This window comes from Pristis pectinata, chromosome 11, assembly GCF_009764475.1.
Source record: "Pristis pectinata isolate sPriPec2 chromosome 11, sPriPec2.1.pri, whole genome shotgun sequence".
NCBI lineage: Eukaryota > Metazoa > Chordata > Chondrichthyes > Rhinopristiformes > Pristidae > Pristis > Pristis pectinata.
This window is the reverse complement of record NC_067415.1, coordinates 49,913,839-49,930,226: the sequence shown is the minus strand read 5'-3', so window position 1 is coordinate 49,930,226 and position 16,388 is coordinate 49,913,839. Positions and strand designations below refer to the sequence as shown.

The 16,388-nt window shown below is 37.9% G+C and overlaps 1 protein-coding gene across 2 annotated transcripts in view; it reads right to left on the bottom strand.

The window, feature by feature from the left end:
- The window catches only part of arhgap42a (Rho GTPase activating protein 42a), a 231,924-nt gene that overhangs the window by 142,736 nt on the left and 72,800 nt on the right, over window positions 1-16,388 (bottom strand). For both annotated transcript variants that reach the window (XM_052026620.1, XM_052026621.1), the window contains exon 2: window positions 8,162-8,257. In XM_052026620.1, the coding sequence (XP_051882580.1) occupies window positions 8,162-8,257 (96 nt within the window). The remainder of the gene's footprint in view (window positions 1-8,161; window positions 8,258-16,388) is intronic.

Here is a 16,388-nt window from a genome sequence, read left to right as displayed (position 1 = left end):
TAAAACACAAGTCCCAATAAAATGAGGAAGAAGTTGAGTTTATTTTATTGGTGGGGAAGACCAGTTAAATTAACAGAATATCCTTTCTTACAAATGAACTAAATGAAGGTACTTCAGATGCTTCCACTGCTGAACAATGAGAGGTACCATTTTTGAGGCCAATATCATTCTTTGTTTCACCAGCCCATATAACCCACCGCAATTTTAGGATTTCTGTGAATGCGTATTTAAATGCAGGGCTAAGCAAAAGGCTGTATGCCGATGCTGAACTTCTGCTTGGGTACATTACAGACCTGCCATCTAACACTGCAATGGGTCCCATGAGGAACAAGGTGCATTTCCCCTTGGACGATTATGAAAGGGAACAGCTGCAAGAGCATCATGTAATTTAGAAAGACTTTCTAGGTTATTAGTTTAAAAATACTCTCATAATCTTTCTGAGAATTTCCTTTTTAAAACCACTTTAAGGTTTACAGTAAGGAGTAGGAAGTTTAGAGGGAATACAAGTAAGTGTTTTTTCACCCTGATAGAAGCATATAAAATTATGAGAGGCAAATATAAGGTAGATAGTCAGTCCTTTTGCCAGGGCAGAAGTGTCAAATGAGAGAGGGCACAGCTTTGCGAAGGGCAAAGCAAGTTTTCTTTTTTTTAAATATACACACAGACAGTGGTAGCTGTTTGGAACATGCTGACAGGGGAGCTGGTGGAAGCAGATATCATAGCAACATTTAAGAGGCATTTAGACAGACACATGAACAGGCAGGGAATGGAGGGATATAGATTATGTGCAGATAGATGGGATTAGTTTAAACTGGCATCATGGTTGGCAAAGACATTGTGGGCCGAAGGGTCTGTTCCTGTGCTGTACTCTTCTATGTAACTTGGCAAAATGTTACAAGGCTTTTCATAGGTACATCATTAAACAATCTGAAACACCAAGCCATAAAGCTCTGCAGGGTAAATTATTAAGAGTTTGGTCACATTGATATACTTAAAGTGCATCCTAAAGGGGGAAAGAGTGGAAGTAAAATAGGTGCCTGGGGAATAAAACCATTCTGGCTCTAAGTAAATGAAGCCATGGCTACCATTGACTGAGCCAATCTACATTCCAGAAAGGGAAGAGTACAGACAGCTTGGAGAACGTAGGGCTGGAAGAATGGCAGCAACTGCAAGGCCAAAGCTAAGGGGTGATTTCAAAACAATGTACAAGTTTCAAAACTGAAGTATTTATTAACCAGCAGTCAAAGTGAATCCGCAGATGATAAATGCAAACTAGAACATGAGCAGCAGGTGCTGGGTGACCTCAAGTGTACAGAGGATAAATCAAAGGAGACCTGGGTGGGTGTGTACTGGAATTGGCATCAGCTGTTCCACTCCTCTAATCCAAAAGCACTTTGTTGCCTCTGGTTTAAGTTTGAATAAGAGTACGGAGTTTCTAGAAAGAACAACAGCTTCTGTATAATTCCTCTTTATCTATCTATATTAAACTTAATTTCTCCACTCTTGGTGGCTGTACTTTCTGAGGCCAAGGATCTGATCTCTGGAATCCCCCCAAGACTATCTACCTTCTACCTCTATTCATCCTTGATGTTCTCTAAAACTTCCTCATTGAAAAAGCTTTTGTCACCTAGCACAGCATTTCCTAACTGGATTAATGTTAAATTATATTTGAAGGCATTTCTGAAGTGCCTTTGGATTTGTACTGAGTTAAAGGTGCCATACTAATTTGTTATTGTTTTGTTCCACCCCCACTCTATCTCCTCTATTTCTCATCAATTGCTTGTACAGTAGCAAGGGTTATCTTTTAATAAACTACACTGTAAGAAAATACATTAGAATTGTATACAAAGTTACAAATAGTTAAAATAATGTACACCAGCTGTAATTATAAATGACTTAATCATGTGTATATCTTAATTAGAAGAATATACACAAATAAATCATTCAGAAAATTAATGAAATTAAATATTTTGGCCTAAAGTAACTGAGTGGATTGAAACATAAAATTCTACCACCTTATCAAAGGCTGGAAGAATAGGAACCAGGCGCGACTTGTTTAGACTGAATATATTTTCTTTCACTAACATGAACACAATGGGCCAAATTGCCTTTGCTGTATATTTCAATACTTGGAATTTTAAAAAGCACAAAATGCTGTGAATACATGTTCAGACTCAATATTTCAAAAAAAAAGTATGCAAGTAAATGCTCTGGCTGCTTTTCTTCCAGTCAAACCATTAACAGGAAGTTTTTCTCCCCCCTTTCTTTTCATTTGACTGCAAACTAAAGTAGAAGATCTCCAAGGGACTGAATGGCCATTTCTATATTCCAGCAAGAAGCAAGTGGCAGGAAATCACACTTAACAGTCCAGCTGTTAAAATGAATGGACAGAAAAATCACTGCCCTGGACCCACAAATAATCCCTATCACCCACAATCTAGGAACATTGAAACAGCCACAAACTTCCTAACAGAAGTAAAATTTGTTGGTGAGGAGATGGGAAAAATGACCAAACAGAGAAGAAATTAGAATTATCAAGTTATTTAATAGCCCAACAAATCAACACTCCATGTTTACCACTGCTTATAGGAAGCACTTAGTTTAGCAAGGAAAATATTCTCTGGGACTACAATAGTTAAAATGCCACCATAATTCACCATCCCCTTACCACTCTGATTAAGCTGTCTCTGGCCTACTACACTGTTATAATGAGGGCCAACAAAGACTCGAGGAACAGCACCTCATCTTCCATCTGGGTGTGTTACAATCTTCCAGACTCAATATGGAATTCTACAACTTCAGCTAAGTCACTTTCTTTATCTGTATCAAAACTGGCCATTTCTAGCTATGACACTGGCTAGTTTTCATCCCTCTGTTAGCATAACCTGCAGGCGTGGTAGTGCAGCAGTTAGCGTAATGCTACTACAGCGCCAGCAACCCGGGTTCAATTCCGACTGCTGTCTGTAAGAAGTTTGTACATTCTCCCCGTGTCTGCGTGGGTTTCCCTCCGGGTGCTCTGGTTTCCTCCCACATTCCAAAGACATACGAGTTAGGAAGTTGTGGGAGTGCTATGTTGGTGCCAGAAGATGTATTTCATTGTGTTTCGATGTACATGTGACTAATAAAGATATCTTATCCGATCTTAACCTGACCTGTTGGGAACATCCAATTTGCGATTTTAACATTCCTTCATTTGTATGCTTACTCTCTAACTGCCCTCATCTTAGTTTTTGTTCATTTTCTCTCTTTAATTCCCCCATTCACAGCATAATGTCTACAATTTATTGCCACCCCAACCCAGGCCTCACTATCAGACTCCTTTGTCCAATCCATCTTTCCTTCACTGTCTCGACAATTTAAAATGTTTTTTCTCTCTTCTCCAGTTCTAATCAAAGATCTTCATTCTGAAGCATCAACTCTTTTCCACTTTCCACAAATGCTGCCTAATCGTTCAGTGCTTCCAGCATTTTCTGTCTTTATTTCAGACTACCAATTGTTACTGGACTATTAGCAATAGAAGTTACTGATTCCTGTTAGCTGTCAGCCTGGGGTCGCAGCAGGTGGTTAGAGAATAACCTGTTTGGCCTTGCCTGATGCATCTATTGCCATATTAGTACTATAACACTGTTAACACTCCATCCATTATAGCATTAGTAAATATGATCAACACTCAATACAATGGAGACAAAGTTCTATCTTTGTACATGGGGTCTCTCCATCATGTCAGGCAGCCTTATCACAATGCTAAATGGCAAAGGATAAAAACTCATTTAGAAATTCAAAACTCAGACAACAGCAGCAGCAGAACCATTTCTACTGCAATCTGTGAACTCAAGGCCCAGTATATCATTCCTCCATCGTTATCAACTCAAGTGAATAACCTTGTTTCAATGGTATGTACAGGAGGAGCAACAACATTTCCTGAAAGTAAGGTGTCCACCTGATGAAGCTACTACACAAAACCCAGAGCATGTTCAGTAGCATGATGTAGACAGTCAATGGACCAGTTTAGAAATCAAAAGCTCTGCAACATGTAGGTGCTTAAAATATAAACATAGAAGTATGCACCATTCTTATACAAAAATAATAGTTTATTTAAGAGACAAGAGGTTACCATCTGACCCATCAAGTCAACATTGGCTTTCAGAGAATTCCCACCAGTCCGATTCCTTCATTTATTCCCCTTTAACCAATACCCTCACATATCCATGAACTCCCCCCAATTTTCCTGCCATCTACCTACACTAGAGGCAGTGTTCAGTAGCCAATTAACCAAGACTAATGTAAACCGAGAACTATTCCAGAATACATGATAAGAAATACCTTCAAGCAACCAGCATCATTGTTAGACACTACACAGAGAACATCAATGGATGCTAGCTCTTGATCAAACATCAGAGATGTTAAACTGAGCATATCCTGTTGAAGATCTTTGTTCTTCAGATTTATTTTTTCTTCATTAAATCTGGAATGTGCCAGGGCAGGGAACTCTCTCAATGGTCAAACAATGACCAAGTTCACAGCAGTGGGCTGTCTTCCGGAAACAAACCTACCATTAAACTATACCAAATTCCTCTAGTTTGTTTAAAGATCGTTAATGCAATAAAATGGTAGTCTTCCTTCAGCTAATTTCTTCCTGTTTTATGACTCAATCAAGGTTTTGTTGGTATATTTTTCATCTCAGGCAACATATGGATGCTCAGGTAATAGAATGTTAAGAAATATAAAGCACAAGAGCTGTAATTGTAACTCGGCTTCTGGTACTTGCTGTGATAGTTCCTGGACTACTGATTTTAAAGTATCAAAATGCCTTGGAATTATTTCTTCACAGAAAAGCTCAGGATTCCAGAGGAATGATCTCAAGCATCATTTATTTTAAACCTTAGTTATTGAGCATTAAAAAAAAGCATTTAGATTCCAGCCATTAATAGTTCATATCAATAGGTTATTAAACTTTTATATCAGTTTTAGATTATTATGATGAAATTACTAAATTTGAAAATGTTCTCCAAAATTCAATATACAAGTATTTACTTTTCCAGACACAATTAATCCGATCTATTACAAACAGAATTATTGAAGTGGAGTTTGTCTGTCTCCATTAGTAATTTCAGATGGTGGAATCAGTTGAACAACTGGAAAAGAATGGAGAATTTTAAACATCCCTGAATTATAGCCCAGACTACTTATGTTTGAATTTTCTCCAGGCTTTGATGGCTGCTTTAAAGATTCAAATCACTGGACCAGGTGCTGGGTCACAAAACCAGTCAAGACCCAAGGCAAAATTGCAAGATCTACTGGTTAGGCAAGGCTCCAATCAGCGCAAGACAGAACATAAGCAACAAACACCAACACCATCATGCTCCCCATCTCCAGCCCTACCTACTTCCCACCCCCTCCCCAGAAAACCATAGCTCCAAAGAGAGCAATATCATTTTCATGGGCATGCTTCAACTAACTGTTGGTCAAGATGCACAAGGCATGATTGGTAAGTTTGCAGATGACACCAAAATGGGTGATATAGTGGACAATGAAGAAGGTTGTCAAAAATTACAGATATTGATCAGCTGAGTAAGTGGGCCAAGGAATGGCAAATAGAGTTTAAATTTGGATAAGTGCGAGGTGTTGCATTTTGGAAAGTCAAATCCAGGTAGGACTTTCATAGTGAATGGCAGGGCCCTGGGGAATGCTGCAGAACAGAGGGACCTTGAAGTACCAGTACATGGTTCCCTAAAAGTGGAGTCACAGGTAGACAGGGTGTTGAAGAAGGCTTTTGGCACACTGGCCTTCATAAGTCAGGGCATTGAGCATAAAAGTTGGGAGGTTATGATGCGGTTGTACAGGATGCTGGTGAGGGATTTGGAGTATTGTGTTCAGTTTTGGTCACCCTACTATAAGAAAGATGTTATTAAACTGGAAAGAGCGCAGAAAAGATTTACAAGGATGTTGCCAGGACTTGAAGGACTGAGTTATAGGGAGAGGTTGGACAGACTAGGTCTTTATTCCTTGGCGTATAAGAGACTGAAAGATGACCTTATAAAGGTGTATAAAATCATAGATAGGGTGAATGCACTGTCTTTTTCCCAGGGTTGGGGAATCAAGAACGAGGGGGAAAAGGTTTAAGGTAAAAGGGGTAAGATTTAATAGGAACTTGAGGAGCAAGTTTTTCTTTTACACAAAGGGTGGTATCCATGTGGAATGATCTGCCAGAGGAAGTGGTTGAGGCAGGTACAATATTTGGACAAGTATGTGGATTGGAAAGGTTTAGAAGGTTATGGGCCAAATGCTGGCAACTGGGACTAGCTTGGATGGGGCATCTAGTTCAGCATGGACCAGTTGGGCCGAAGGGCCCATTTCCATGCTGTACAACTCTACGTCTATGTCAGAGATCCCACTGTTCAATGAGGACATGAATCAGATTCTGGCAGAGTGTCGGTGGTCAGGGCTGAGGTCTGGCAACACAAATTTCAGGTGCTCCTCTGTAACTGAGCCAATTATATTCTAAAACTTAAAGAGTAATGAGCAGCCTACATTTCATGATCTTCCTGGCACCACAAAAGCTGACCAATATTCTGGGGACCTTTTTCCCCAGTGGTGTAGGAATGGTGGGTTTGGTGTCCCAACACCCAAGCCTAATGGTGAAAGCATGTACATTGAGTGTTCCATTCACTGGAACAAAAAAATGTGGCACTGTACTCCTACAGGAAGCAATATTTCAGGATGATCCACATGCTTTTAGCAGGAGTCACAGCAATAAAGTGAATCTCAGGCAGGTAATTACTTTTCAATCACCTCTACTGAACTACAAATGCTAAAAGTTCTTCTATTAATTGACACTAAACTAACTGATCTACTGTGGCTGAATAGACCACCTTATTAGATGATATTCTGGAATCTTTCCCAACAAGCTCATCTGTGTACGATTTTGCAGAAACTGAATAAACTTTAAACTCTGCCCATTACCATCATTCACATCTATATCTGATGCACTCCCAAATGGCCTTTTATCATTCAACTTGGATAAAATTCAATACAACCAATAATATGCTGCACTTATCCCATCACACACTATTTTGTAATCACAGGATCTAACTCCTCATCAACTTTCATTAACTTTAGGTCACCGTGTGGCTTAAATTTTAAATATTTGCCCTCATGATGAGATTACTTCTTTGTTCCATCCTCAGCTATTTCTTTAACTTTTATCAAGACTACAAAGTTTCCCATCCAAACACTATGATCCCACCATCTTAGCTATCCCCTTCTCCTTTGCAGCTGTGCCTTCAGCTTTCTGACACAAGCTCTGGATTCTTCTCCCTAAACCCCTTTGTGATTCCACCTTCCTTCTTTAAGACTAATTTCCTGATAACATTTCTGATCATCCTGTTCTTTGTCTCACTATATCAATATTTTCCATAAAACTATGTGCTCCAGAAGCATAATCAAACAAATTGCCATAGGTGATTATTCAGTAGATGGGCCAGCAAGAAACGGGTATCTAGGATTTAGCTGCACGTGGGACCAAGGCATTTGACAACATGTTGGCAACTGTGGAATGTACCAAATAATAGATAAAATACAGGGCTTTTCAAAATACAGGGTGAATTCCTGATGAGTCAGCAGCTAAAGGGGGATATGGATTGACTTGACCATGAATGGGCAAGAAGAGGTCCTCTTTGGTGCAGAGTCTGACAGACAACATTTACCAGTAGCTCATTAACCTTCTTTCCATGCTAAGTGTATTTCTGTTCCAAGGAAATATGCTTGTGTCCAAATACATTTATGTTATAGGGAAATAATGTGCGGGGGAGGGGGCATACTTCCTCTACAGCTCGATAATTATGTAACATCATATGAGAAGAATGGCCACTTTCACAAGAGAAGAGTTTTCAGTTTCCAGCTTATGTGGAATTGTATCCCAGCAAGAGGCAATATCTTCATGAAAAAGCATCGTGGGGGAGGGGAGGTGGAAATTTTTTCTGCCTTTTTGTCAATAATAGCTTTGGGCAGTCAAACTAATGAAGCTGAGCTTTAAGTTCTTCTATGTGCAATCAATCATTTCTGAAACAAGGAATGGTGGGAAAATTTGGTAGCAAGCTTGTTGACACAAGAAAAATTAACTAGTGAGTAATGATTTTTCTAAGAATTATTTAACTCTTACCAATATTTATCTCATCATCAGTCTCTGCATCACCAATGCATTCAAACTGGAAATCCTGCAATGACTGTGAAAATCTCTGAACTGCTGCAGACAAGTCTGAAAAGCAAATACAAAATACCCGTTTTAAACATAATTTTATTAAGGTAATACTTAAGTTACTAATTTAAAAGTGAGTAATTCAAAATTTGCAAGTTAATAATGCAATATAATTCTGCAGACACTGTTCATTATAAGGCAACTATTTCATAGCAGCAGGAATCTTATAGCACAATTCAGTATTATTCTATTGCAAAAAGAATGTTTTGTCCTTTCAGGTCAAGAGTCCAATTGCTGTTAAGCAACAACTGATATCAGCATTCAATTACTTTGAGGCTTTAGTCACATTCCTTGTAACCGGAAAGCCTGTGCAATTGTGACCACTAAAGTAAATTAGCAGACTACAGGCATTCTCCCCTGCTGCTATTTTGAATTACTAAGTTATTAGCATGGTGTATATGCGTGTACTTTGTCTTTTGTGCACACTCACTGGCAAAAGGATAAGCCAAAATCAGTGTGTGTGTAATTTCTGTTTTTTTTAAATTGCTTTACTTCCTTGGTTACTAATTGGTAGATGTTTCATAGGAATATACACCTGTGCAATGCAATTGCTTGTATTGCACAAATGTAGTCAGCAATTTCTACCTGACATCACCAAATCAGAGAGAGGCAGGATACTCTACAATTTCTCAGGTCCAGTTTTTGTTTTGAGTTTTATCACGGCATCCATCTGAAGAATGAATGAATGTGCCAAATTTTGCTCTCAATAGCAAAACAAACTTCTGAATGGCAAGCATCTGTCAGGCAACCATCCAAAAAGCATAATCCCTCCCAGGACATATGGGCCTTGTGAAAAGGACAAGTTTCAGTATACCTTTGCAACCAATTACATTAAAGAATCATCATGGAGCACTAGAGACCGTGAACCTCGGAAGGCCACACTTCCCTATTTGCTGGGAGTATTCCAAACCCAAGAGGATCTAGTACTGGTCTTATGTTGAATTACTCCAATATAACATTTGCTTTCGTCCCTCTCTTGGGCTGGAATTTGTGTTCAGCAACGAGCCGTCCACATTCAGTGCTGACATCAGTAAATGGTCACACCTTTTGTGGTTCTTCCATCCTAAACTTATCAAATGGCAACAGTTTTAACAGTCACAATGAGGTGCTAAAAAAAACCAAGACCTTCTAATGCATGGTGCCATCCAATGGTGGAACCAGAACCAGCCCCATCTACTTGTACTGAAAAAACACAGCTGGCTAACCCTGTCAAAATGTCCACTGTTTCTTAGTGTTTCATTCAAACATTTTAGAACATACTTTTGATGCTACAAATCTAAAGTTCTTTAAAATATTTATAAATAATGAAACATTTAAAAGAAACATCCAAACTGACTACTTAGTCCCTTTGAACTCAGTGGAGAAGTTGTCATTGCCCCAGGCCTATCCTGGAACTGCTGCAACTTCAGGTTCCTCCACTGGACTCCATAAGGAAAGAAACCTGGGCAAGAAGTTTGGAAACAGTCACAAGGAGCTCACGACAGCTGTGGGACATTCCATGATGGCAATGCCAAAGTTACTCTTGGTATCTGGGGTAATTTTGGAGAACACCAGAAGTTCTGTGAGATCTTTCTCCAAAATCTAGGCAATCTAGGCCATCATAATCACAACGTTTGATCCAGGTCTGCCACTAAAACTTATAAACTCGGTTTCTGAAAGTGTCTCTGCAGCAGCACTTTAAAATGGAACTGCTGTGGTGGGTGATACAGGATTGGGGGGGGGGGAAGGTGGGTGGTAGCCACTGGACCTGCTCATACCAGTCTTACAACACAAGTAGCACCTGAATTGTTAGCTTTAAACATTGATGGCAAAGATTTAAAAAAAAATTACTTTCAGAAACAGTTTAGTACTTATTTGATTGAATTCTTCAGGGCACATCCCTGCATGTCAACAAGGTTTTTGCTGGGTTACATGGGTGGGGCCATAATCTTATCTTCTAAAACCTGATTATGCCACACTTCACGTTAAAATTATATATCTCCACCTTTATGATTTTGTAAAGTCTACCATAATAATTAAACCAGAAATGTAAATTAGGTTATCGAATTCAATTCACAGAAGGTGAAATAAACTGAAAAAATAGAATGGGTTTAAAGAGCTGATTCAAAAGAGAGAAAAAGAGAAACTTTAAGGAATTAATTATTTCCTTTAAATCTCCAATAACTTAAAGTTTAAGAAATTACACACCAATGGTAAAAGTTAATTTTCAATGCCAGAGTTGTTTAGCACTATATGAGACCTGCAAAGCGTTAAATGGGTTATTTTCCTATTGAATTTAATTCAATGAGGCAAATCAAATGATGATTTTGACACCTGGATGCTAGGTGAAAGCCACTAAATATTACTTTTGGGAATCTTGAAACAAAATTTAGCAGCCTAAAATAAGTTGTGGCATAAAATGTACTTGTAATATACCAAGGGTATAAGCAAAACAGGGAATCTGATATTAACTGTGGCACTGGAAGCAAATCATAATAAACAAGAAGTCATTTCAAAGTCCAATTTTAACAAAAGGTCAATAACTCTTTTTAAAAAAAATGGATAAAAGTGCTCAAGCTCCTTTAAAAAAAAATCCATGCTTTGCTCCAAAAGTATTTTATGTATATTTAATATAACAAAAATGTGCTTAAACTGTATTTGATCTGACTCAATGTTTACAGCATAGTGCAAAACTGAAGAAAAAGAGTTTTGTCATTCATTTAGATTATTGCTGATCTACAGCTCTACATTTACCAACCTTTGATCCATTAAACCTGTAAGACTTTTACTACACACAAATTTTTAGTTGAGCACTTACAGAATTCTCTGTAAAATGGAGTCATTAGTTGAGAACATTCCTGGAGGATCCATCAAATGATTTCTGGTCAAAATCTTCAACAAAAGAACTTTTCTAAAATGAAACCTTCAATCTTTTTCTTGAATAAGTAATTGATTTAAAAAATTCCAAGAAACTGAAGGATATGCATGACTTATTTTCCCAAGTGACCTTTTGACATTTCTGCAAAATTGCTCATAGTAGTGCCCAGCAAGTTAACCTTTAGGAAATCCAAGGCAACCTTGGAGGCTGGCGACCCCATCATAAAAGCAGGAATAAACATAATTCCTTTCATTGATAAAGTAAACAACATGTAGCTCACTCTTCCAAGAGTCATGCATAAATACTGAAGGATTTTTTTTGAAAAAATACAAGACATTATTTTATGGAGATAATTTTTTAAACTTGTACTTTAGGACATCAAACGGTTGATAAAGTCTTAAATAGGTCTTACCCTAAATACACAACCTACTACAGTCATGATTAGACATAGTTTCAAAATCTCTTCATATGTACCAATCTGCTGTTATTTACATTAAATGTTTATACTTATTCTCTTTGTTATACTGAAGTCATTTTCCCATGCATGTGTTTTTACTTAGCATAAAAAAAAGAAAAGCAAATATTAAAATCCCTATGGAACTGAAAGCTTTCAACAGAATCCGAGGATCATAAATATTTTACTTCAGCCTCTTGACAATTCTCAATGCAGTATGATTTAAGGCACATACTGAACAACTATTAAAAGTCTAGCATGAAACTTTTTATAATTCATCTTGAGAAAACTGTAACCGCTTAAACTAAAATAACCCCCTACCAAAATCATGCAATCATTCTGGTGCAACATGTTGCATCTATTCCATTTCAAACATCAAGAAAATGAGATATTACTTAATGCAGGGTGCAACAAATCAGCTCTCCACAAGTTCTGTAAAGTGTATGTAAACAATCAGGAGAACGGCAAAAACTTTGGTCAGGTTTCCTGCATCAAATACTCTGGATGCTATTCCAGAAGAGCAGATCCTGAACCTGGACTTAATTGAATAGGTTTAAACAACCCTTGGGGAATGAACTTTTCCTTGTCTTGCTACTTACCCAACTTAAATGCCAACCCATCTTTGTTTCTACATCTGATAAAGAATACATCTGAACTAAAAAAGATTTACACATGGTTGATAGTACTTCTATTTCCAAAACTTTGAATTTGTTCCACATTTCCAAAATTTGCAGGTGTATTTTCCTCTAATTTATGTTTGGACAACTGTTACTGAAGACTCTAGCATATACAGTGATCCAAGTTGTACTTTAGGGTCAAAACACAAAGCACAAACATTAAAATAAAGGCAAAGATTTAGTCTGCCTTTCTTGCTCCTATTCAGCTTTGCCCTTCCTGCAGGTCCGTTCAAAGTTTACGTTCCAGGAGATACGAGTCACTGTGATCCTGAATAAGTGCCAAAAATCACAGCTCATATGCAACTTGACTACGTCAAGGTCTGTTCCACTGTCCGCAAGCATCAGGAGAGTCACCGCATCAAGCCTAAGCAGTCTGTCATTTATTTGCAATTTTCAGTGCTGGTTGGGCAATCAGCAGTGGAAATTATGTGGTCCATCAATCCAGTGCCATGCCCACTCTAATAACTATTGGCAGAAAGGAAACTGAGGTCAGTTTAATCTTCAGAGCATCAGACAACAGTAACTTCCACTTATATACAACATTAGTTTTAATGGGGACTGGAGAATCAAAGGTGGAAACAAGCATTTAGTTCAATGGATTAGAAAATGTCATCTCAAATGGAAGGTCAAAAATTACATTATTGAGATTAATAAAGTGTATATGCCGGTGAATTAGCAGGAGAGGAAAGGAGGATTAAGGGGAATGTGGGTGTAGAACAATACAAGGAGGGATAAATAATTTAGTTTAAAATGTAATTTATTTTATTTTCTTAAAAATGTTTTCAAAATTAGATATAGAAGCTGAAATATATACACTGTATTTATGTTCCAAGATTTATTTAAAACTGTATAATGTTTTACATATTACTTGAGTAAAAATACACCTTTACTGGGTTTTGAAAACAAAATTAGTTGCTCATCTAACTTAATGACAAAATTGTTAGTGAATATCAGAAATCCCCTTGAACTAATACTAGACATCTAAATCAGGTCAGAAAATGGGAAGTCCATGAGGTATAGTGGTTAGGTTTTTGTGGGCGACTTCCTTCAAGATCAATGAAGAACACTCATTGTTTCATCATGGACTGGAAAATCCAGGATTAACATTATTTTTGGTCTGTAAAGTCATCACTATTTCAACAAAATAACAATGATCATTCAACCTGTGTGTAGTGAAACTAAAGTGTTCCACAAGGATGGACGGATGAAAATGCAAATGTTATTGTATCAGAAAGAGAAACTACAGCTATAGAAATAAGAATTACTTCACTATAGAACCATAACCCAATTATCTATAAGCACTTTGTTGTACCTTTGTGCAAATAAATGGCTGTTAAAGTAGTCAACGTTCAGATGGTCAGAAGGCTGCTTAAATGCAGTAGATGAAAATAAATCATTTCTGGGAACACATTAATTTCTAGCATTTGTACAAGGGCAGAATCTGAAGAATAACTGAACATTCATCAGAAGACACACATTTCACCAATCTTCCTAAATTCTGCTTCCTCTTTCTTTATTTAGTGTACCCAAATGCAGTTTGGACAAGCTGTTATATGTCACCCTTAATCAATTGAAAAGATTTGTAAGCAGAAAATTTCGTGTTCTGGTTTCTTTCACAGTTACATAAGATCTACACTTGAAACAGGAATTAGCTTCAAGTCAGCTGAACAATCTGAAGTGAAGTGCTCAATGCCAAAGTAAAAGACAACAACACAGACAAGTGCTGCCGCTTTGCTGCTTCTGATTGGTTCCCTGAAAGACTGAGCTACTGGGAGAATATATTGCAGGAATGTATTGCTATAGTTATGTACAGATGGGATTGGGAGAAGGGATGATGAGATTACATTGCTGAATCGACACCTGGCAACTACATGCATCTTGTCTATTTAAATCTTTCTGCGTGATTTCCATATACATATTTAAGAGCCCAATTTATGGAAGGGAGAAAGTTTCTGATAATTGAACCTTGAAAAATTTGGAGCAATTTGGTACAAAGTCCAAACCTTTGCTGATCAGCTGCTGAAGTAGGTGGAAAAGATTATGCTGCCCCTCCTTTTCTTAATTCTCACCATCAAGCTGTTCAATTCTCTCCCTCAAAGCCTTCTCAAAGCACACTGCAGCAAACATTCAGTCAAAGCCACTGATCACCCTTGATGGGTTTGTGCTCATTCCTGATCTCGTCCATTTTTGAACATATTTTAGACAACATAAGCCATAAATGTGTTGTCTCTGTGCTATTCCATTTTCATCTGACACTAACAGATCTTTAATAATTTATAGCCAAGGCTCAACCTGATAAGAGTACACATTTCACCACTTTCCAAAATCATCACATGAAACTGTATTATAAACTAGTGAGTGTAATGCAGTGATGAGGGTTTCCGAATTACTTGGATGCTCAGTGCAATTATCCAGATATTGGGCTGGTAAGGCCACATTGCTCTCCACGAGAAATTGCAAAAACATAGAACTCATTTAAAACACATTTGATTTCTAACAATTCTGATTTCTGATGAAAGGTCATTGACCTGGAATGTTGATCTTTTTTCCTTCCATGGTTTCTCTGATGGCTTACTTTCACGAGATGTACTTTTGTTTAAATTAGCTTGGTCCTTTCTTACAAGGTAGGAAAATTCCATAAATTTACTGGACTGTCAAACAAATGTGTACCAAAAAAGGGAGTTAAGATTTCAAAAGCATTTATTTCTTAATCTCATCTTTGTTCTTGGGTTTTTTGTTATTTTATTTATCAGGTGTACTCCTTCAACAAGGGCAATGATGACTCAGCCCAACATCAACAACACATGCACTGCTGCAGGACTTCTATTAGACATGTTCATCCCGGACTGCCATTTTTGAGAGGCAAGAGCACAAAACTGTGTGTGAAGTTATAAGCAGTTTGTGTTGTAGAGTAATATGGAATTACTTAAACATACAAGAGGACATAAAAACATAAGACACTTAAACAGGAGTACCTTGCTCCACCATTCAAGAAGATTACCACTGCTGCGACCTCTGTCACTTTCAGTACGAACCCCAAACCTTTCATGTTATAGCCAAGGCTCAATATGATAAGAGTGCACATTTCACCTCTTCCTAAATCATCACATGAAAGTCTATTATAAATTAGTGAGCACAATGCAGTGATGATTCACTCATTCCCTTAACATCTTAAGATATATCTGCCTCACATTTATCTAGTGACTGAGCCTCCACATCTCGAGTATAGAATTCCAATACATGTTACGATACAAAGCTAGGCAAAGTTGCAGCGAGGGCTGCTCATCCCTGTTCTCAACATCCAAACTGCTTACTTTGACCACGACCCTGGTTCGAGACACCTCAGCTAAGGAAACATCCCCGTAAGAATTTTGTGCATTTCTTTCAGATCCTCTTATTCTTCGAAACTCAAGACTCGAGGACCAATCTGCTTCATCTTGCCTCATACTGCAAACCCACCACCCCAGAAATCAATCTGGTTAGCCTTTGCTGCACTCTCTCTGTTACAAATGTATCCTTAAAACACATTTGATTTCCAACAATTCTGATTTCTGATGAAAGGTCATTGACCTGAAATGTTGATTGTTTCTCCTTCCATGGTTTCTCTGATGGCCTACTTTCACGGGATCAGACCTTTAAATAATATTTTTTTTAAGTAGGGCCTTTAATAATTGGATCAAGACATTTCTACTGTTGTACTCAAATCCTCCTCCAATCAAGGCCAACAAATTTATCATTCATTTTCCCTACTGGAATTTTTACCTGCATTCAAATTTTCAGTAATTCATTCAGGTCACTCAGGACACCAGCACCTTTCAATCTCTCACCTGGCTTTCTATTTTTTCTAATAAAGTGGATGACCTCGCATTTTCACATGATGTTCCATCTGCGATGTCCTCTCATTTCTGCATCCTCCTTGCAGACCTCACTGCTGCCAACCAATGTAAATATGTTACACTTGAATCTTTCATCCAAATTACTGACATAAACTGTTGGGTCCCAGCACTAATGTCTGAAGTCAATCCACTAGTGGCAGCCTCCAAACCCTACTCTGCATTCTGTCCATTAATCAATCCAGCCAATACCTGACATTATTTCAGGAGGCACCTCATTGAAGGCCTCCTGCAAATCCAATTATACTTC